The sequence below is a fragment of the Peromyscus eremicus genome, chromosome 4 (assembly GCF_949786415.1).
Source record: "Peromyscus eremicus chromosome 4, PerEre_H2_v1, whole genome shotgun sequence".
In the NCBI taxonomy this organism is placed as follows: domain Eukaryota; kingdom Metazoa; phylum Chordata; class Mammalia; order Rodentia; family Cricetidae; genus Peromyscus; species Peromyscus eremicus.
In genome coordinates this window covers 114,229,585-114,252,942 of record NC_081419.1, presented here as the reverse complement: position 1 = coordinate 114,252,942, position 23,358 = coordinate 114,229,585, and the positions used below count along the sequence as shown (strand labels likewise).

Sequence of the window (23,358 nt, the reverse complement as noted above, 5' to 3'; positions counted from 1 at the left end):
TTTTCTTGTTTGAATCATTGATTTTTTTTTAATTCCCATGTTTCTATTTGGTTGCATTTTTATTGTTGTTGCTGCTGGATTTTTATTCCACATCAGTGACTTTTTTCATGTATCTTACTGATATTTTCTACATCAGTGACTTTTTCATATATCTTTCTGATATTCTCATTTATTTGCTGACCTTCCTTCCATGTTGTGAACTTTCCTTTCTAGGTCCTTTGTAGTTGGAGTTTTCTCCAGTCCTGCTCAGACCTGCAGCCACTCAGAACCAAATAAACACACAGATGCTTATATTATTTAAACTGTTTGGCCTAATGGCTCAGGCTTCTTGCTATCTATTTCTTATATCTTAAATTAACCCATTTCTATTAATCTATAAGTTGCCACATGGCTTGTGGCTTACTGGAACCTTACATCTTGCTTCTCATGGCAGGGCAGCTGGCAGCATCAGTTTTCCACTTCCCAGAATTCTCTTCTCTCCTTATCCAGCCTACACTATATTTCCTGCCTGGCTACTAGCCAATCAGCATTTTATTTATCAGTCAATCAGAGCAACAGAGTCCTTGGTTGAATTTGGATCCTCTTTGACATGGTTGGCCAATTTTACCAGAAAACTTTGAAGTATTTATCTGGCATGTTACTTATTTCATGATCTTTTAATCCAGTACTTAAGGAATCATGATCTCCTGGAGAAGTCATGTTGCCTTGTTTTTTCATGTTTCTTGTGTGTCTGCATTGTGTTTTGCTGATCTGTTGGTTTGGATATCTTTTCTAGTATTATTTGGGGAGCTTCTTGAGATGTTTACTCTTGAGGTCTCAATTAGCAGTACCACTCAGAGAGGAGAAAGCAGTTCTAACAGCAACACAATTAAACTGTACAAGATATAAGAATACATTTAAAAACAATTAAAACCCAATAATATATTACCAACAACCATGAAACAGAAAATTGTGAAACTACTGTAGAACATGATATGAACTTAAAAATTATTTAAAGTGTGGAAATAGTAAAATGACTGAAATAAAGAAAGAAGGCATAGGAAAGGGATAAATAGAGGAAGACACACTAGATAAAAGTAAGGGAGATGAAAAAGAGGATTAGAGAAGAATATTATCAGGAGAAAAGTGAAATAGTACAGAAAATTTAAAAAACAAAAACCAAACATTTCCCAATAATAAATATTATTCAGAAACAAAATTAGATAAATGTAAGAAGAGGAATAAAACAATAAAACCCAAGAATTTTCTTTTTTTAATGAAAACTAATAAGATAACATCAAAATCCTGCTAAGATTGTAATGGAAAAACAAAAGGAGGGACTCACAGAGATGAGGGGAGGCAAAGAAAAGAGAAAATACTGTACATTCTTGAAAATGCATGCACAAAATTAGATGAATGTATAAAGAGAATGAAAATAGAAACACAAAAATTTAAAGTATAACAAAGTAAAAATGCTGCTGAAAGTGTAGGAAAACAGATAAGGATGATTATAGGGGGTCCAAAAATAAATAAAAAGGAGAAGGTAAAAAACATGAAGTGTTGGCACATCTCCTTCTGGGGCATCAGAACTGAGCGATGGCTAGTTTTATGCACAGGAGTGAGGAGAGACCATTTGAATTCATGAACTCTTAGCCTACCCATGGCTTAGACTGTTGCACCTGCATTGGACAGTGACCAATGGTCACCAGAGTTGTCTTGTATTGTCAGTTTCCCTTCTTTACATGGAAGGGTCCTATGCTGGCCACATTTCTGTGGGCTGGCCAGGTTCTCCCATCCTCCTAAGACTCCTCAAATTGTATCACATGTGGTGGCTATTGTTGTAATGAGGGGGGTTGTAGCTAGAGTTTTCCTGCCTGGCCCACAGTCTGGACAAATCTCTCTCACCTGCCAGTCCCACAGCCACTCAGACACGACCAAGTAAACACACAGAGACTTACATTGGTTACAAACTGTATGGCCGTGGCAGGCTTCTTGCTAATTGTTCTTATGTCTTTTTTTTTTTTTTTGGTTTTTTTCGAGACAGGGTTTCTCTGTGTAGCTTTGCGCCTTTCCTGGATCTCGCTCTGTAGACCAGGCTGGCCTTGAACTCACAGAGATCCTCCTGCCTCTGCCTCCCAAGTGCTGGGATTAAAGGCGTGCGCCACCACCGCCCGGCTGTTCTTATATCTTAAATTAACCCATTTCTATTAATCTATAAGTTGCCACGTGCCTTGTGGCTTACCAGTACCTTACATCTCGCTTGTCATGGTGGTGGCTGGCAGCGTCTCTCTGACTCAACCTTCCGTTTCCCAGAATTCTCCTCTCTCCTTGTCCTGCCTATACTTCCTGCCTGGCTACTGGCCAATCAGTGTTTTATTTATACAGCGCGATATCCACAGCAGTTGCTCCCTGTTCTCAGGCTGCCAGAGTTGGCTCAGTTTGAGATAGTAGATTCCCTCTCAAGATGACATTCAGTCACTGCTTCCAAGTCATATAGAGTGACACAATGGGCTGCTGTTGCTGCTGCTGCTGCTGCTCCTCCTCCTCCTCCTCCTCCTCCTCCTCCTCCTCCTCCTCCTCTTCTTCTTCTTCTTCTTCTTCTTCTTCTTCTTCTTCTTCTTCTTCTCTGCTGACCCATTTGCTAGAGGAATCCCTGTCTTAGCAATATCTATGACTTATATGGCATGATCACACATACCTGTTATCTGAGAACTTGGGAGACAGCTGCAGGAAAATCAGACTGGTCTACATAGGAAGTTCCAGGCCAACTAGAACTGCCTAGCAAAATCTTCTCTTAAACAAAAGAGACAAGAAAAATAAAACAAGCAAACAAAAACCCTCCTAACTGGATCTACAGCATATGCGTATTGTGAGCCTGCCTTAAGGGATAGGGCACCAGTCTCTTCTCGTTAAAGCTCCATGTTTTACCTTCTGAATGAGAATCCCCCTCCCACTTCCAGGGAGCTACTGACTGGAACTGTCAGCTCAGCTAACATCTGTGCATCACCCATCATTTTCTCTGTAGTTTTGGGGTAGCCTATCATAGCCTATCGATATCTTTGTGATTTCCTAAAATTCTCCTTTTCTTTTTCTTTTTGGAGTAGAGTCGTCTTTTTCTTATTTTTACTTTTCTCCTGGGTCACACAGAGGCAGCTTCTTTTTTTTTTTTTTTTTAAAGATTTATTTATTTATTATGTATACAGTGTTCTATTTGCATGTATCCCTGCAGGCCAGAAGAGGGAGCCAGATCTCATTGCAGATGGTTGTGAGCCACCATATGGGTGCTGGGAATTGAACCCAGGACCTCTGGAAGAACAGCCAGTGTTCTTAACCTCTGAGCCATCTCTCCAGCCCCAGAGGCAGCTTCTTGTCTGCCATCATTCCCAGAAGTCTAAGAGGAAGACATTTTTTTTCATTTTTCTTTATTAAGAATTTTTCTACTCACTCCTCATGCTATCCACAGACCCCCCCTCTGCCCTCCTCCCACTCCCCAGCCCTCTTTCCCAAGCCACCCCGCAACCCCACATCCCCCAAATCGAGGTCTCCCATGGGGAGTCCCCAAATCCCAGCACACTGAGCCTAGGCAGGTCCAAGCCCCTTCCCACTGCACCAAGGCTGTGCAAGGTGTCACACCATAGGCACTGGGTTCCAGAAGCCAGGGACAGATCCCGATCCCCCTGCCTGGGTGCCTCCCAAACAGTTTGAGCCAAACAACTGTCTTCTGTATCCAGAGGGCCTAGTCCAGTCCCATGGGGGCTCCACAGCCACCAGTCCACAGTTCACGGGCTTCCACTAGTATGGCCAGTCATCTCTTCATGTCTTCCCATCATGATCTCGACGTCCCTTGCCTGCAGTATCTCTCCTCTCTCTCATCAATTGGATGACATTTTTTAAATGAAGGTTGTTTGCTCTCTATTAGGGAGTAGGCATTTTCTTTAAACATGGTGGTACTTACTGCATTTAACATATTTGCCTTGCTAAAAATAAAATCCTTAGTCATGTTAGGCAATATATCCTAAGATCATTTTCTAGTCCTAATTGAAAATCGTCTAAAGAAATGAAGAACACTAAGATGATTACCAAAAGCCCCTTTGCTTCAATTTAAGCAACTCAAAGATGAAAATTTACTTTAAGAGAGGGGAGCTGCTAAAATAGAGTCTAATGTTCAGAATTACCCATCTTCCCTTTCTGTCAAACACATGCTGTATACATGTATTTAAGACTTAGAGAAAGGGTGATCTGATACGGTTTAAATTCTTGATTGAAAGCCCTAGCAGAAACAGCATCTGCTCTCTGCAAGTTTTGGCTATGTGCTATGTGTGCGCGCATCGTCAATGTTGGATGAGTGACACACATTTCCATGGTACTTTATTCGCGTGCTTTGATTTCTTTCTCATTTGCTTTCAACCTTCTTCCACTGCTGCCCAGAGCAGGGGCTCTGCATCTTTACCAGGCAGTAGATTCTGATGGGAGATGTGTCAGACCGCAGGAGAGTGGGTTTCACCCCCCGCTCCCCGAGATTCTGCTTCTATACCTAAGGTGGAGCCAAGAATCTGCATCCCTTACTCCTAGGTGATGCCGAGGCAGCTGTTCCAGGACCATGTTTTGAGAATCAGTGATCTAGAGAAACCAAGTGCTTCTACAGAAAATGCCACTTTCTTCTCTCTTCTTCCTGACTGTTGCATACACTGGCCTTTCTCTGATGATGTCTGGAACACAAGTGTTCACACTTTAGAAATATGATGGCTTAAACACGGCACATGGAATCTCCTTCTGTACACACTAGAAAGTTGAAATTCATCTCCTCAATCTTATCAAACCAGTGGCAGCAGCCTGGGTTCTTTCTGCCATCTCATGCTCCACCTAAATAGGGGCCACTCGTGAGGAAGATTGATCTCGTCTTGCTATGTCACTCACTTGCCCTCATGAATGACTTCAGTAAGCTGTTACTTCACATCCACTCTTTTCCCGGGGGAAGTATTTGTGAGGCATGATGTAGTGGATCAAAGCCAAGGAGTGGTGATTGCTGAGGGGTAAGAGCTAGAAATGTCAGAAGGACATAGAGAGTTAAGGAAAGTGAGAAATGTCTTTTGAATGTAGCACCCTGGAAAAGTCACTAGAAGGTAAAGAATCGTCACTGTGCAATTTTTTAACTTTCCACCTGTTTATCATTTACAAAGAACAAGGCTCCTGTCCCAACTCATTACTGGCATGACTCACTCTTCGAGAAACAATTTCTGTTCTCCATATAGAGTATAGTCCCACACCCGATAGTTCTCAACCTGTGGGTCATGACCCCCTTTGGATCTAACAACCCTTTCACCTAAGACCATCAGAAAACACAGATATTTACATTATGATTCATAGCTACCAAAATTACAGTTATGATACAGCAACAAAATAATTTTATGGGTGGGCATCACTACAACGTGAATTGCATTACAGGGTCACAGAATTAGGAAGGCTGAGTGAGACCCACTGCTTCAGATGCATTACAAGCATGCAGAGGAAGACAGAGAGGGTCTGAGTCCCTCACTAATGCAGCCCTGCCTCCACTCTTCTCCATTCTCTGTAACTTGATTCTTCATCCATTCAGCTGCTTAAACAAAACTGCAAGAGATTATCTTTGACTTTGTCGTTTCTCCTGCGTCTACGTCCAGTCCCTCTCTGGTTCCTCTCGGTGCTACTTCTGAAGCATCCTTTGTCTGCCCGTGTGGTTTCTCTCCTTTGCTTCTGCGCTCGTCAGTGTCACACTGTTCTTCACCCAGTCGCCTGCTACAGTTTCCACACTATTCTCCCTGCTCCCTCTCTCTGCAGTCTGTTGCTCACATCAGTCAGAACTCTCCTTGTAAAGTGTAAATCAGAGTGTGTCACTGTTAACTGTGCAGTGATAGCTGCCTGCCTGAATGAAACCCCAGCTCCCTACTCCCCCTGTACAGAACCCTCTGCCTCCCTATGTGACTGCTCTGTAATTCTCTCCTTAGCTCACACTCATTCAGGGCCTTATTCTCATGCCTAAGGCATAACTGATTGGTCCCACATGGGGTACTGTCATTTGCTTTTCCTTCTGCTGGGGAGGCTGCCTCCGTATCTGTTCATTACTACTCTTTGTCATTAACTTGTTGGCAGCAAAGTCACCTTTACAGCAAGGCACCCTGTCTAATCTAGTTAGGACCAGTTCCCTCTTTGCCCTTGTGTCTTGTTTAATTCCCTTCACAGCATGCATAGATCTCTGAGACTAACCTGATCATTTTTTTTTTACTGATTATTGTTATTGTTTTTCTTCTCATAAGCTAATGGAAATTCCCAAAGAGCAGCAAGTATCTCAGCCCCTCTTGCCATTGTCTCTTTAATTCTCAGAGACAGCAAATGTGAACAAAGGAATCATTGCTAAAGGGCACTGAGTTGCTTATTTCATATTCATTGACTCCCAAGAGCTATACTAGGAGGCTACAACAACCCTTCAGTCATTAGTCATGTTTTTTTCTTTATGAAATTCTATTAAAAAATAAATGTGGGATTTGTGGACCAACTGACATTTTCAGCATCAAATAAACACAGCCCAGACAGCAATTTGAAATACTAAAATTACTGTTTAATGTTATTGGCTAAAATTAGTGCAATTACTACCCAAAAGAATTTTAGATATTCTACTTAAGATATTAAGAAAATTGTGGGGTGGTAGTGGTTGTTTTTTGTTATTGTTTTGTTTTGTTTTTGCTTTTTGGTTGTTTGTTCAGTTTTGGTTTTTTGAGATAGGCTCCCTCTACATAGCCCTGGCTGTCTTAGAACCCACTATGTAGACCATGCTGGCCTTGAACTCACAGAGATCTGTCTTCTTCTACCTCCTAAGTACTGGGATTAAAGGTGCCACCATGCCCTGCTCTGTTTTTTGGGGGAAGGTGGTTGTTCTTGTTGATGGTGGCGGTTTTGTTTTGTTTTGTTTTTTTATCGAATAACATGCACTGATTTCTCTGGCTCAAGACATAGTTCACTAATGAACAGAACAAATAAAACAGCTATAGGACCTGCATTCTGGAGGTTTAGAGACACAAAAACTTTTATTTAAACAGAAATATATGGTCAATAAAATATTGATAACAACCAATACTTGACTATCATATACAAAGCTCTTTCCAGGCATCAACTTATTTGTGTCTCACAATACTTACTGAAATGGACAGTATTATTTTACCCATTTTACAGAGTGGGTAAACTGAGATTAATTATTGAACATAAAATATTACATATTACATATAACATCTATGTAAAAATCTACGGTACTTTTCCTTGAGGTAAGGACTGTTAGGATGGGGAATTTGAATAAGTAAAATTTGTGTGCTTTTCAGAGTAAAGTCAATTATCATTCAGACAAAACATGGAAATACATCAATTCTAGTGGCCAGATTCTTGAAATAGAAGTTTTTTCAGAATGCTAGGACTATTTCTATATATTTTGTTTGCCTTTATCCAAGTATTTAAGACTGGATTCTGCTGTGGAAACATCTATAGGCACAAAACAACAACAAACAAACTATAATTTAGCTACAGATTAGGACTGAATATAGAGCAAGATAAATTCTTTTTTTCCTCAGAGTCCATCAATATTTGAGTCTCTCATGTGAAAAGATTCTCTACTATGCCAGTGATTTAAGGGAAGAGGGATTACTGTGAAATATATAAATCTACACATTTATTTGGCTCTCCTCTACTCAAGATAATATATTTTAAATAGAAAAGTACACTAAGAAGTTTACAAAATATATAGTGAACTGAGTAAATGAACCATGAAATGTATGATATAAAATGATGTTACTTTATGGCAGGGCAGTGATGGTGCATGCCTTTAATTCCACCACTGGGGAAGCAGAAGCAGATGGATCTCTGTAAGTTTGAGGTCTTGTCTTGAAAAATATATATGTCCCTTTAGAGACAGGAGCAGTGAACTAGTACTATCCAAGAAGGAAGTAATCACAAGTTCAGAGGGAAGGGTACTGTGGGCCACAGGGCCATGAGGATGGCCCTGGGAAGGAGCTACAGCTGGGTCTTGAGACAGGAGAGATATTTGGCATAATGGTAACAAGGGACAATGAAAAATATGTAGGCAAGAACAAGGAAGTAGGGACAGACCTATATTGTTTAGGGACTAGTGAGTGTAAGAGAGACTGCCCTCGATGTCTGCATATGTGTGGGAGGAGTACTACAAAAAGGAAGACTTGGGAGATAAATATTAGCATTTATACAAAGGAGCTGGATTGTATCCTGTTATGGCTGTGGGCTAAGGGCTTCTAAATTGGGTAGGATGTGTCCATGGGATATTTCAGAAGAACTCCTCTATCATGAATCTTCCTGATGCAGGAGAGTAAAGAGGGTGTGGGGAAAAGGTGAGGAGAAATGAAACTCAACACAGCTTCCATCTCTGACTAAAACACTCCCTGGCAGTTTAAAAACAGACTTGCCAAAACTTCCTCCTTTCAGTTTCCCGTTTACAAGATAAAGTACACATTCCAAGTCCTTCAACAGAAACTCCTACTCGCAAACACTTCTGCCTACCCAGACACCTGCCTCTGTTACTCCTCCCTCAATCATCATCTTTAGTTCCCACCCGGTTTATCCCAACTGACCTCCTCTTTACCCCAGTCTCTCTACAACACATAATATTCTCCTACAGCAACCAGTGACTCCTGGAAATTAAAATCTATCAGTGGCGATCACGCCTCGGCTCAGGTCTCCCGCTCACGTGGAGCACCATGCACAGCCCTGGTCCTGGCTTCGGAGCTGCCCCTCTGCCTACCACTGTTCAACCATCACTCACCACACTTCGGCTGCACTGTCTTCCCAGCACATCCGTGTGCTCCTGACCTTGTCTTCGCTGTATCACTGCCGGAACTCTCCTTCCTGAGCTATTTGTATAACTAGTTCTGTCTCTTCCCACAGGGGTCCACTCACAGGAAAATGTGTCCCTAGACACCCTAGATCCAATAACACTAACTTTTAAAACCTCATTCTATCAGTTGGCTGTTATCTTCCCAACCAGAAAATAATGTTTTGAAGGTAGAGACTTTTTATTCACAGTTGTATCTCCCAGCTTTTGATGTCTTTGAAAATCATAGAAAGGCTTTCTAATACTTGTCCCAGCTGACTGTTCTACTTGCTTTGAGGGAATGAGAGAGGAAACCACTCAGAAAACACTATAGAAAAAGGAGGTCGAGACATTAGGCCATCAGAGGCATTAGCAGACATTAGTCAAGCTCATACTGCCTCCTCAACTAGATGCTAGAACTTTTTTTTTTTTTTTTTTTTTTTTTTTAGTTTTTCAAGACAGGGTTTTTCTATATAGCTCTGGCTATCCTGAAACTTGCTCTGTAGTCCAGGTTGGCCTAGAACTCAGAGACCCACCTACCTGTGTCCTCCCTCCCCAAAGTTCTGGGATTAAAGGAGTGAGCCACCACTGCCTATCGTTACTTTGCATTGATGTTTTAAATGCCATTCTTTTAGTAGCATAGCATATTGTCTGTGAGTGGCGGTTCTTCAGGCAGGGAGCACAGCCCCGTGCAACATCCTGAGGACTTGTATTTAGAGACTTCCACTCAGGTAAAGCCAGTTCCTTAACTTCACCATGGAAAGGAATTTCAGGATGAGCCAGCATGAAGCAGAGTCACAGTTTATTAGAAGATTTTTAAACATAGATTTATGCACAGGAGTTAATAGAAAGACACTCCGGGGAAAGATGCAACCTGGAGCTACTTATGGGCATGGGCTTCTTAAAGGAGAACTAACCTTTGCTATCTTTACAGTATACATATATATATATATAATATATATACATATATAATAATATATACACATATATTATTTATATATGTTTTGTGGTGTCTGAAATTACCTTCAAAGGTTGCTAAGGAAATTTATTGAGATCATGGGATGGTTCCTGGGCACACTGTAGAGGATTATAGCTTATAAAGTAAAACCTAGATCATGGGGGTACAGAAAGTTTGGATATTTTCATTGTAAACACAGTCAATAATTTTATTTGTAAGATTCCCAGGAAATAACTGGGAGAGAAGAAAGGCCATATTCAAGGTCATACACTCAGGCCCTAAACCTCCTTGTTTACTGCTATCTTAACATTCGTAATAGAAAATAATTTTATAATAAATATAAATGTATCTTATAATAGAAGGAATTTTTTTTCTCTGTGTCAAAACACTTCACAGTAAATGCTGATTATGTGGATCTTTCTCTCTCTCTCTCTCTCTCTCTCTCTCTCTCTCTCTCTCTCTCTCTCTCTCTCGTGTGTGTGTGTGTGTGTGTGTGTGTGTGTGTGTGTGTGTGTTTGCATGTGTGTGTGTGTGTGCAGAAGTCAAAGGACAACTTAAGAGAATTGTTCTCTCTTTCCACCATGAGATGTAGGTTCTAGGGACTGAGTTCAGGTCACCAGGCTCAAAGGCGGACAACTCTCTATACTGAGCAATACTGCCAGCTAGAATACTGGGATACTTCATGGAATGTGCTAGAATACCTGATCTTCAGCTAAAAGTCAAGTGAAGCTACAGACTCTAGGGTAAAAGACTCCCTTCTCGTGCCCCCAAAATTCTCCTGTCTTTCTTTCCTGCCTGAAGATGATAATCTCGTGATGGCAAGGCATGCAGGGAGCTCCTGTTCTTGCTTCCCAGTACCAAGATAACACTTCCCAGCCCCTTACATTTTCATTGACTAGAAAGTGGCTGACAGCACTATGGATTCCTTTCAGGTCTGACCTAATACAAAAAGAAGGGAAGGAAGGAAGAGGAGGAGGGAGGGAAAGAGGGAGGGAGGGAGGGAGGGAGGGAGGGAGGGAGGGAGGGAGGGAGGGAGGATAGAACTTGGATTATCTGTTGTGATGGTTTGTGTTGACTGTGAATTTGACAGAATTTACAATCGCTCAGTACACAAGTCTCTGGGCACATCTGGGAGGGTGTGGTTAGCCTCTCCACAGGCCTGAGGTATCTTCCTGAGATTAAATAGGGAGTGGGGAGCAAGGAGTGTGGTGATGTGAATGAGAATACCTTCCATAGGTGCTGACTGGCTCCAGCTACCATGCCTGCTGCGTGCAGATGATCTGCCCCCCACCATGACAGATTCTTATCCCTGTGGAACAGGAAGCCCAAATAAATCCTTCCTTCTGTAAATTGCCTTGGCCATGGTGTTTTATCACAGCAATAGAAAAGTAACTAATACAATCACACTAAACATGGGTAGCACCATCCTGTAGGCTGGGGCCCCAAACTGAACAAAAAGGAGTAAAGGATGTGAGTACAAGCACTGGTCTCCCTCGGCTTCCTGACTAGTGAGACCAGCTGTCTCCCCGAGGTCTTGCCATCCTGACTTTCTTGCCCTGATGAACTGCATCCTGGGACTATGTGCCAAAATAAACCTTCCCAATCTTTTCTTCCTTAAGTCGGAATATTTTATCACAGCAATAGAAAATTGAATATACCCATATGTGGTTTATTATTTGACCATAAAAAGGAGTGAAATGTTGATATAAGCTACAATGAAGTTTAGCTTTGAAAAGAATCATCCTGCAAGGAAACAGTCACACAAGAAAGAAAAAAATATCACTATGTGACAATGTGCATATGAAGAATCAAAATATGAATTTTAGGGACAGAATACAGATTAAGTAGTTAGGGCTAACAGTAGGACAGATTTGAAAATAAGATGGTGACAGCTATGGTTTCCTCTTGAGGCGATAAAATGTTCTAAAACTGACTATTGTACATGTTTTGTGAATATTGAAAAAAAATGAACATGTCAAATGGGTAAGTTATGGTAAGTTGATTATAGGTCAACAAAGCTGAAGTTGTGATTTTGTTTGGGGACAAGGTCTCACATAGCCTATCCTGGCCTCAAACTCATTATATGGGGAAATGACCTTGAACTTCATATTCTCCTACTGGGTTTATAGGTATACACCATCATGCCCCACTAAATGTAAAGCTAGGGATCAAAATCTACCATCTGAGCTAAATCCCCAGCCCAACAAAGCTGTCTTTTAAAAAGCTTTTGCCTAGCACCTTGCCTCTGAATACCTTAGGATTAAGCATTTCAGAAAGTGGAAGTTTAAACTTCTTTGGTAACAGAGAAAAAAACCTGACCCTTTGTAGAAGCATTAATTGACAAAAGATTCTCATATAATTTATCCTGAAAAAGTATGTATGTAAGTTTCCTTCATAGACTTTTTGGGTTTTTTTATTATTTTATACAATTCAAAACAAATTGCACATACATACACTGAAAAGCTTGTAGCCTTAGTTCATGTAGGTTAATTAGATGATTTCTGGAAAATACACTGGGGAAAAGGGGTTTTTTTTTACATTTTTTACACTGGGAAAAGATTTTTTTTTTTACATTTTTAAAAGTCGCAACACACATACTTGTTGTAACACATGAGGCAGGATCATCTCCATTTATTTTAGCTCACATAATTGATATCACCATGACAACTTACCGGGGAAGAGTAGATTGGTTACATTCTCTTTTTATTTTATTTATAACATTTAGCTTTTAGTGTTTGGTTACATGGTTCAGATAATAAAATAGATTTCAAAGGGTTTATTTCATACAACCTGGATGAAATAAATGGCATATAGCAGCAAGACATATGTCATTTTGATGTTTAAAAAAGCAAGAATTAAGCCGGGCGGTGGTGGCGCACGCCTTTAATCCCAGCACTCGGGAGGCAGAGCCAGGCGGATCTCTGTGAGTTCGAGGCCAGCCTGGGCTACCAAGTGAGTTCTAGGAAAGGCACAAAGCTACACAGAGAAACCCTGTCTCCAAAAACCAAAAAAAAAAAAAAAAAAAAAAAAAGCAAGAATTAGAGTAATCACACTAAACTTATATATTTGTTTTAGAAATGGGGATTTTTTTTAACTTTCTTGTTTCATTTAAAAAGTCATACAGGAGTGAAGTGAACACAAATCCTTTTCTTTGTAGGTATCAGTGAGCAAAGTCAAGCAATTTTTATTGAATCTACTGGAACAAGAAAAATCAAGTAAAATAACCAATAAAAGAGAAAATCCCTTAGAAAAAAAGAAGAATCAACATAAATTAAAAATGAAAGGAATTCAAAATAAAGATCTCCTGAAGAGAAATCAAAACTATTGTAAGTAGAGCATGCTCCCACATGTCAATCTGAAATGACTAACCAAAGATCGTATTTTAGGGCTGCTTCTGATAAAACATAGGCTATTGTTATAAATATTTACATGCACAATAGCATTATGCTGTCAACTTCTAGGATTTTAACTCAGAATTGAGAATAATGATAATAAGCAAGGTTAATAATTATACCTCATGGGAGAAAATCTCTGAAAGTATATAGGTCCTTATCACTCACTCTGCTAAGAGTAACCCTCTTATGCTAAAGGAAACCAAAATGAATGTAACAGCCCTTTTGTTCTATGCTAGTAATTGAAGTCTCCATAACAGAAGCACACACGCTTCATAGTTAGACTTCTTAATATAAAAGAAGATTCTAGAAAAATATGGTCTTCACAGAGTCTGTGTGCAGAATTTAAGTGGTGCCCAATCATTTTTAAACTTTTATTCTTTGACAATATCATGTATCTGTGTAAGGAATTTTGATCACATTCATCCCATAGTCCCTTCTGTTATGCCTTTCCTGCTCTCTCTGGAACCAGTAACTTCCCAACATGTGCCCTTCTCCTACATTCATGTTGACACTCAAGCATAAAGTTTAAAAATTATTTTCAACGTTTTATTTAAGCCCAATGCATGCTCTTGTGTAATAGATGTATATAAATTTCTACTTTATTAGCATGTTATTTAAATAGATGCTTGAGAGCTAAAATTGAGGATGAAGTTAAGGATATCAGTTTTCAGTGATTCTATCAAAATGTGCACATCTAAATTTACTCAAAATGTAAGACATACACATTGTAATATTTATCTGTCAATTTTTTTTAATGGAGAAATGTGGTTTGCCTTTTACTCAGCATACATTGGCCTTCCTAATATAAACCATACCCATTCTACTACACATGAACTCTCCCAACAGGATCTTTCTTGTACAATAGGGAACTATAGACACATGGAGCAATTGTATTATTCAAAGACTAGGGGGACAGAACTAATAGAATGAATATATATTAAAAGTGGACTTACTAAATTGGCTTACACCATTGCTCTGGGTGTCCAACAGTGGCTGTGTTCACCACTTCACCTCAGAAGTTTCAGTAGTACTGAAGGCTTGGAGGATTAGTAGAGAACCTTTGGTCTTCAGTCTACATTTGAAGGCTGTGCTGGATAGTTTATGTCAGCTTGACACAAGCTAAAGTCATTTGAGAGGAGGGAACCTCAAGAAAATGCCTCCATAAGATCATGCTAGAGGCAGGCTTGTAGGGCATTTTATTAATTAGTCATTGGTGGAGGAGGGCCCAACCTATTGTGGGTGGTGCCATTCCTGGGCTAGTGGTCCTGGGTTCTATAAGAAAGCAGGCTGAGCCAGCCATGGGTAGCAGGGCAATAAGAAGCACCCCTCCATGACCTTTGCATCAGCTCCGGCCCTGTTTGAGTTCTGACTTCCTTTAATGATGAAGTGTGATGTGGAAGTGTAAGCCAAACAAACCCTTTCCTCCCCCAAGTGGCTTTGGTTATGATGTTTCACCACAGCAATAGTGACCTTAACTAGAACAGAGGCCGAAGAAGCTGGGTTGTGGCGTTGACAAAGGATGGTAGCAGAGGTGGAGGCAACAGTGTAGACGAACTCACAAACCAGGAACATAAACTTGCCAGTCAGAAGCCAAAAGCAGACAAGCAAACGCAAAAGCTTTTCCCTGGAAGTCTTATCCCCAGTGTTACTCAGTCCTGTCCAGTTAACAATATTTACCATCATGGTAAGCTTATTCAGAATTCTTCCAGATATCTGCAGAGTTCCCTGCCCCTTCAATCTCTTAAGATGCATCATTATAATTAAATTGGGTGATTTTGAGTGACACTCCATTCTCAAAATTTCCCATAGCATTTAAATTACTTTCCATTCATATAGTCTTTTTGTAGTTGTATTTCATCGGTTTATGTGCTGTTCTATCAAATTCTATAGTTATAATGACAGTACAACTGGCACAGACTTAGGAACAAGTACTCCTGATTTTTTTTTTCTTAAATGTGTATGTGCATGTGATGTACATGTGTGGGTGTATGCACACTCCCACAATGGCTAGTCTGGCTAGCCAGCTTGCCCTGGTGGATCTCCTGTCTCTGTTTTCAATGCACTGTAATTACAGTTGGGCTGCTACCCTTACCCGGCTGTCACATGGGTTCTGGGGATCCAAACTTCTGTCCTCATGCCTGTGCAGCGTGAGCTTTATTTATCCCGTCATCTCCCCAGCCCCCGCCTCGTGACTTTTGTAAGCATGCAAGGGATATGTCTTAGTTGTGTGATAAAATACCATGGCAACCTTAATTTAAGAAAGGAGGGATTTGCTCCAGTTAACAGTTCAAGGGTACAGCCCATCATGGTGGGGAAATCAAGGCAGCAGGAGCCCGAGGCAGCTGGTCACACTGAATCCATAGTCAGGAAGCAGAGTGCAATGATGCTTGTGCTCAGATGCTGGCTTCTTCCTTCTTAAGGAGTCCAGGACCCAAGGCCAAGAAACAGTACTGCCCATATTCAGGCTGGGGCCTCCCTCCTCAATTAACCTAGTCTAGATAATATCTCATGGGCAAGCCCAGAGGCTAGACCCTGTCAAGTTAATGATGGATATTAGCCATCACAGCTTAACATTGCAAAGCTGTTTCACAAAGTGAAATTTGAACCTGAATGGTTGAGTGATGGAGTTCTCTAGTTCTTAGCCACTAAGCTATTCCGCTTATCGTGAAAGATGGCTGACAAGAGCAAAAACGTTTTCCGGGCACAGAGGCACATAACTGTAATCTAGCACTCAGAAGCAGTTAGCAGGAGAGTTGCAAGTTTGAGGCCAGCATGGGCTATGCAATCAAACACACTCTCCAAAAATTTTTGATTTCATGCTTCTCAAGTGGCTTTGGGGAGATGCAGAACTATTTGATAAGCATGTAGCAATTTTCTAAGCACCAAATTGATTTGCAAGGTTTATTTTATTTTATTTTATTTTATTTTTGGTTTTTCGAGACAGGGTTTCTCTGTGTAGCTTTGGTGCCTGTCCTGGATCTCACTCTGTAGACCAGACTGGACTCGAACTCACAGAGATCATCTCGGCTCTGTCTCCTGAGTGCTGGGACTAAAGGGGTGCACCACGGCCACCTGACTTTCATTTGCAAGTTTTAAAAGAGAACAAATAATGAAAAATACTTTTACTCTACCAGGAACAGCTACTGTGTATTCAGTAGACTTAAAAATTCACATTTTGAATAGTGTAACTTGACTTCAAAGAAATGCATTATTGTCCTCTGGAACTCCAGGATGTGTGCATACGTTCATCGCTGGTGTCTATTCAAAGTCCTGCCGAGTACACATGAGAAGCCCCATTTTGTAAGCCACACTATCCCTTCATCAAGATTTATAGAAATGAGAACTGTATTGTTCTGCTAGAAGTAAATACAGAGAAGCATCACCGCTAATAATAGCAAGAGGCAGAACCCGAAAACAGTGGGATTCCAGAGGGAACAATCCATTTAGAGGCCAGAAGGTTTCTTATTGACCCAGACTCAGCTCCTTCTCAAAGTCCTGCTTTAACAAAGATATTTAAATTTTCAAAAGTGTAATATGTCAAGAGTATTTGACCCCATATTTACCCACAAAAGACCAGTTTGCTGCTTAGCTAGGAGATAGTTCTAGAGAGAACCTGAAAATATCAATACCCTTTTTTTGGCAAGAAACAAATGGCATCTTTCAATGGAGTCATTTGAGAAAAATTTAAAACAGGGTTTAAACTGGATGGAGTGAAACCACAAAGCTCCCCCAGACTAGTAGCAGGAGTAACATCATCATCTCAAGGCTCCAAAGGACATCAGGGTAGTAGTGACTACTGGAATTGAGAACGCAGCCAGAAGTGCTTGGAGAAAACTCTGTGACAGAACTGTGACCCTAGGTCAAGAGAAAATGCCAGGCTACAGAGTCACAGATTGGCAATCCAAGGAGTATTTACCCTTATCTCACTCTCTGCCTACTCTTTGTATTCCCTATGGTTGCCCTTTGACCTAACCTATACAGAAACTGTCGAAAGTAGTTCACAAGAAAAGCAATCAGGGGGCCTCCAGCATGCTGGCTTTTCAGGCAGGCAAATTAGAACATGAACTGGAAGGAATGAAGGCTTTCATTGACATATGATAAATTAAAAGTGAAATTACGGAGCCTTAAAGAGGGAATGCCAGAGGTCAGCTAGTCTCACATCTTTTTTGGTATTTCTAGAAGATGACATGAGATTATCTAAATACAAGATTAGCCACTGGGTTATACAAGGCCCTTGCTATTCTTCAATGCACCCCTTTCTTATAAAGTCCTTAACTTACATGGAACCCACAATGATCTTAGTCCCCTCACATCTCCTGCTAGTCAGGGTCAACTTGTGGTGGGTGGAGTTGGATTTATTAACCATGATATCCTGTATTCTGCAGAATACACTATTGCTATTTCTTTTTTTTTTTTTTTTTTTTTTTTTTTTGGTTTGGTTTTTCGAGACAGGGTTTCTCTGTGTAGCTTTGCGCCTTTCCTGGGATTCACTTGGTAGTCCAGGCTGGCCTCGAACTCACAGAGATCCGCCTGGCTCTGCCTCCCGAGTGCTGGGATTAAAGGCGTGCGCCACCACCGCCCGGCACTATTGCTATTTCTGACATCAGAGCACAGTGATAAGACATAATGTATTCATGGCAAATTGAAAGCCTTTACCCATGGAGTCATCTCATTGACTTATTACAGAAGTCAATGATACAGGGCCAAATTTAGAGGCAAGAACTCACAGTAGTCCAATATAAATCTCCAGAATAATATTTACCTGATCTGCCAGATAGAGTTTTAAATGTGATGAGGTTGAGAAATTTTTATTTGCTGAAATATGTTGAAAGGCATGCATGTCTTTGTTTGTAAAGCTGCCCTAATAAGTGTTTATGGATAGGAAGTGGACAAACATCTGCTCCTGACCCTATCCCACCCCACACAGGAATCTGCTAGCAGCTGATGCCAATTCTTCAAGGGAAGACACTTTCTTGCAGACCCGGGGAGAGGACTGAAAGGTTTTACTTGTTTACTTTTGGGTTCTTTGTTTATACTTTTATTTATTTATTTATTTATTTATTCATTCATTCATTCATTTATTTATTTGGTTTTTTGAGACAGGGTTTCTCTGTGTAGTTGTGGTGCCTGTCCTGGAGCTCATTCTGTAAATTAGGCTGGCCTCAAACTCACAGAGATCCGCCTGGCTCTGCCTCCAGAGTGCTGGGATTAAAGGCATGCGCCACCACTGCCCAGCCTATGCTTTTATTTTCTGAGATTATAATATCATTTCCCTCTTTTCTTTCCTCCCTTCAAACCTTCTCTTTCCAACTCATGGCCTCTGTTTTTTTTTTTTTTCATTTAATTGTTGTTGTTGTTGGTAGTAGTGGTGGTGGTGGTGGTATGTGCGTGCAGTATATAAATACAACCTGCATAGTCTGTATGATGTTACTTGTATATATATATTTTCAGGGCTGACCGGTTGGTATTAGATAAGCAATTGGTGTGCTGTCGCTGGAGAAGACTGTTTCTCCTGCACTCAGCATCCTTTAATTGCCTACAGTTCTTCCTGTTGGTTCAGGCCTCTTGACCTTCCCCTTTTCATGTTAGTATGTCTATTGGTGGCATCCTTGTTCAGCTCATGTGTAGGCAGCATTGAGACTTCATGTTTGTTTGTTTGGGTAGGGTTCCAGGTATCCCAGGCTGGCCTACAGTTCCCTATGTAGAAAGGATGAGAGTGTGATCGTGAACTTTCCAAATTCCTGCCTCCACCTCCTGAGTGATGGCATTACAGATGTATGATGCCACACCCAGCTTCCACACTCTCTTTGTTTGTGAAAAGGTGAGAAGAATTACACAGAAAAATATGGAGAAATATTTGGATCCAGGAACATGGTGGTTGTGCCAAGTTGGGGTGCCAATAAACCCCAAAATTGGGAGATCCAAGTTGTGTTTTTAAATCATCCATGCCTGAGATAACCAAAGAAGCTATTTTAATCCCTGGGGTATGTCAGCCTCTTTTTCTGCTCTGTGAAATCTTAAGTCTGCAGTTCTCAGACTTGCTTCATAGAGAGAAAATTCTTTTAGAATAACTAAAAAAGATGTTGCATTTCCCTGTGAGTCAGTGGGTATGTGGTGATGCCAGGAGAGGAGGATGGTCACTGGAGACGGGAGGTTGAAGGGATTTTGAGAAGTCATAGACAGATAAAACATGCTTATTCACTCTGGGGGTAAAAAACAGCACATAGAACACCAGGTACCCAGACACACACCACCACACTTGGGCAGAACACAGGCAGGCACAGACACACACAGACAAGCATACACACACGCATACACACACACACACACACACACACACACACACACACACACACACACACGTAGGCAGGCTGATGAGGGCAGAGGTTCTCTGGTCTTTGACTTCAGGGCCAAATTTATATAAAATGCATACTAAAGTGACGGTCTGCCAGCAATAGTTATGTAACAGATTATATACCACTGTTACGCTTTGGATTCTGCAGACATCCAATGTTAGCCATTTTGTGATCATTTATACCCCTTCCCTCCCATGCCCATTATTAGTCACCTTGGCCAGTGCCAGGTATCTATAACAGCACCAGGTTGTTTAAATATAAACTGGCCCTTATCACTTTGTGTTTCCTGCAACTGTAAACAGCATAAGAACAGTACTTGGAACATCAGGAGTTAAAAAAGAGGAAGCTTGTGGAGGCAAGATCTCCTCTAAAGGAAAAATTTGAACTTTACAAGCTGTGAAAATAAAGCAATAACATGGGGATTAGACATGATTACAGGCTCACTATTAACCTTGTGGAACTCTGACCTTCTTCAGTCCCCATTTAACATTTCCATGCACAAGATATACTCTTCACAATGAGAAACAGGTGTTGTAGATAAGTGCAGTTCCCCAGACCACTGAGTCCATCAAAAAAAGAGAAACAAAGCTCAGCCTAACTAGCCTCAAAATGCTTCTGTTCTAGAAAATGGAAACAATTAACATCAAATTGAAGTCTCTAGAACGTGCATATGGTTTTCAATGCTTTGAAAACAAAGCAATGACTCATTTTCAATCTTGCCAATTATTTTTAACTCAGAATTTCTCAAATATAACAAAGAGTAGTTGCATCCCCATTGCTTAAAAGCAAGATATGTTCCTGGCACAGTATCTACCATACACTCAGAATTAAAAAAAAAAAAAAAAAAAAAAAACAAAACAAAACTTGATGAATTAAATTGTGTCAAAACTTGTCTCTGTGCAGTTAGGACATGGTCTCAGAACTGAGTTCAAATTCAGAATTTTCTTTGAAGTATGCTACATTATAGGTGATATTCAAAGGTAAAAAAAGCCTTAGACCTCTAGAGCACATTTGAGTGATGTTTTACAGTTGAACATGATGTTCTCGAAGGCATTATCTTTAAAAAATGGTGCGGTTTCCCTCAGAGTACCTTAGCACTGTGACTTCAACAGCTAATTCTTTCTTCTGAGATAAAATTAAGTCTAAAAAAGTAATTATCCTTATTAAATTGTTAGCAAGACAAATCAATAGCCAGCCTGAGCCCTGGAGTGGCTGGAGCTTGCTCTGGCTCTTGTGTTCCTTCCTGCCTCCCGTGGGATTAATCAGCATTCATTTTAGTTATCATCCTCAGCCACTACCACGTCCTTGGTTGGAGGAGGGTATTTTACAACTCATCTAAAACGAATTTAGACATTCCTTTTTCTCCTTTCTGCAATCTAAAGCAGCTAGGCTAAGTTTATCATTTGCATTCTATTTTATCGACTTTTTGAATATTTGCAACAGAAACTGGGAAATGCCAGACAAAGACTCCTTTAATGAAGGACATGTCCCCAGTTGCTGAGGCTACAGGCTACAGATAGCCTTCAGTAGCCAGTCCCGAATGGGATAGTATTCCCAGCCAGACAGCTGTGGATAAACAGCTGGCCCTTCCACTGGTAGCCACTGCTGACAGCCATCAGACCCAGAGCATAAAACCCTGATCATCTCACCATACTTGGGACAGTCCTAAGGCTACTCTCACTCCAGAGTACCCTGTGGGGTGCCTACAAAGTGTTTTTTATCAAACCTGCTTCAGGATTTTCCTCTGCCCAATCCAACTTCTCCCCAGATGAGAATCCAAGGACACTTCCCAGAGGGAGAGGTTGGGAGGCAAAGAATGACTATGTCTTGGATCACTCACTGGCAAGACCTCTTTTCTCTTTTGATCTTGAAGGATCAGCCTCAAAGACTGGCTCATGTACGTCTTGAGGGATGTAAATCAATCTTATGTGTTGGGGGAAGGATGAGAAGGAAACGCCCAACTTAAGGGAGCTTGGTCTCAGAGTTCTAAATTCTCCTTCTCCTTATTAACAGGGTTGATTTCCAGCTACTAAGCTGGGGAGCCAGGCTTGATTTTGAGAGAGAGAAATAGGCAAGACTCAGACACCCAAAGGCACTTCTTAAACAGGACTCTTTCGCGGCCATCTGCTTCTCAGGGAACTCAGCACGCACCTTACTGTCTCTCCTGCTGTTTGCTGAAAGGCTTCCTCAAGTCAACACAGTTACATGCAAATGAACTTAGTCCATTCTTGCAAAGTGGTGGCTAATTCAGTCTGAAGCCCCTCCTGTTGTAGATGCCTGGAAACGATGCCCATGGTGTCCCCAAACTTTTGTTTTTTAAAGAAGTAGTGACTACATGAGCACAGACTTGAGTCACACTGCCTAGAATTGAGCCGTCATCTACAGTGGACCAGTTGAGTGACCTTGCTCAAGCTGCCAGACGTCTTTGTGTCCACACCATTTCAGCATTAAAATAAGAATGATAATAGTCCTTCTCATAGTCGGTGAAAAGAATTAGTAAATATAAGCACTGAGAATTGTCCAATACTAACTGCTTTATAAGCAGTAATACCTACTATTATATATTGTTTGAATCTTATTTTATAAAACATATTTAGCTAAATTAAGAGTTTTAGGTAATAAATTATATCTCAAGTCAGAATCCCTGATCTCAAGTTTTACTTTCATAGATGCTTGAAGAAAAGGAGTATTTTTCCCTACAGCTAACACTGTCTACCACTTCCTCCAGTACCCCTGGGGGTCTTGGTGTTTGATGACAATGAACAGGAGATAATCAAGTATAATATTGCAGTAATATTATTCTTATTCAAGTGTTTTTCAGTTAATCGCATCTTTATCTGCTAAACCCTTGCTGAGTCATTTTTTCTTGGATGGAATGTTATTTTTAGTAACAGATCATTATTCTCCCTCCTTTGACAATATTCTGTCTGCTTGGCACACACAAGGGTGAATGTGAAGAGTTTTCCTGATGTGAATCCTGAAAATCAGACTTCCTGAAGTAGTTCCATATTAAATGCAACTACAATTAGTGAGGACATAGCAGTCGGTGTGAGAGAGTCTCGCTGCCCTGGGAAAGAACCTTCCATTTTTATCTCTGTCACTTTGTGAATACACCTGACTTGTGGTCAGACTCAGTGACTCCTGGCTCATCCATCAATCCCTTTAATTCTTGATGATCCTTTGCATAATACATGATGTAAATATAACTTGAGATGTGAAATAATTTATTATCCTCTTTCTGTATGTTTTCTAGGTAACTTAAAAGAGTATTTACTTATAATATGGATGTTAAGATTTTAGAGTCTGTGGCTAAACATAAAAAAAAGAAGGATGAGGTTTCTAGCACGACAATTAGGGTGTTTGGCCATCCCATCACCAGAGTAGGTCAGTTCGGACTGTCTCTCGACCATTGCCAGCAGTCTGTTGTGGGGGTATCTTTGTGGATTTCTGTGGGCCTCTCTAGCACTTTGTTTCTTCCTATTCTCATGTGGTCTTCATTTACCATGGTCTCCTATTCCTTGTTCTCCCTCTCTGTTGTTGATCCAGCTGGGATCTCCCACTCACCCAAGCTCTCTTTCCCTCGACCCTCGCCCTTCACTACCCCCACTCATGTCCAGGCTGTTCATGTAGATCTCATTCCATTTCTCTGTCATTGGGCGATCTCTGTGTCTTTCTTGGGGTCCTGTTTTCCAGGTAGCCTGCCTGGTGATGTGAGTAGCAGTCCAGTCATCCTTGTTCCACATCTAGTATCCTGTTATGAGTGAGTACATACCATGTTTGTCTTTCTGAGTCTGGGATACCTCACTC

At 40.8% G+C, this 23,358-nt stretch overlaps 1 protein-coding gene across 7 annotated transcripts in view; it reads left to right on the top strand.

Moving 5' to 3' along the window:
• The window catches only part of Sel1l2 (SEL1L2 adaptor subunit of SYVN1 ubiquitin ligase), a 141,323-nt gene that overhangs the window by 57,018 nt on the left and 60,947 nt on the right, over positions 1-23,358 (top strand). For all 7 annotated transcript variants that reach the window (XM_059261526.1, XM_059261523.1, XM_059261524.1 and 4 more), the window contains one exon: positions 12,958-13,126. In XM_059261526.1, coding sequence (XP_059117509.1) covers positions 12,958-13,126 — 169 coding nt within the window. The remainder of the gene's footprint in view (positions 1-12,957; positions 13,127-23,358) is intronic.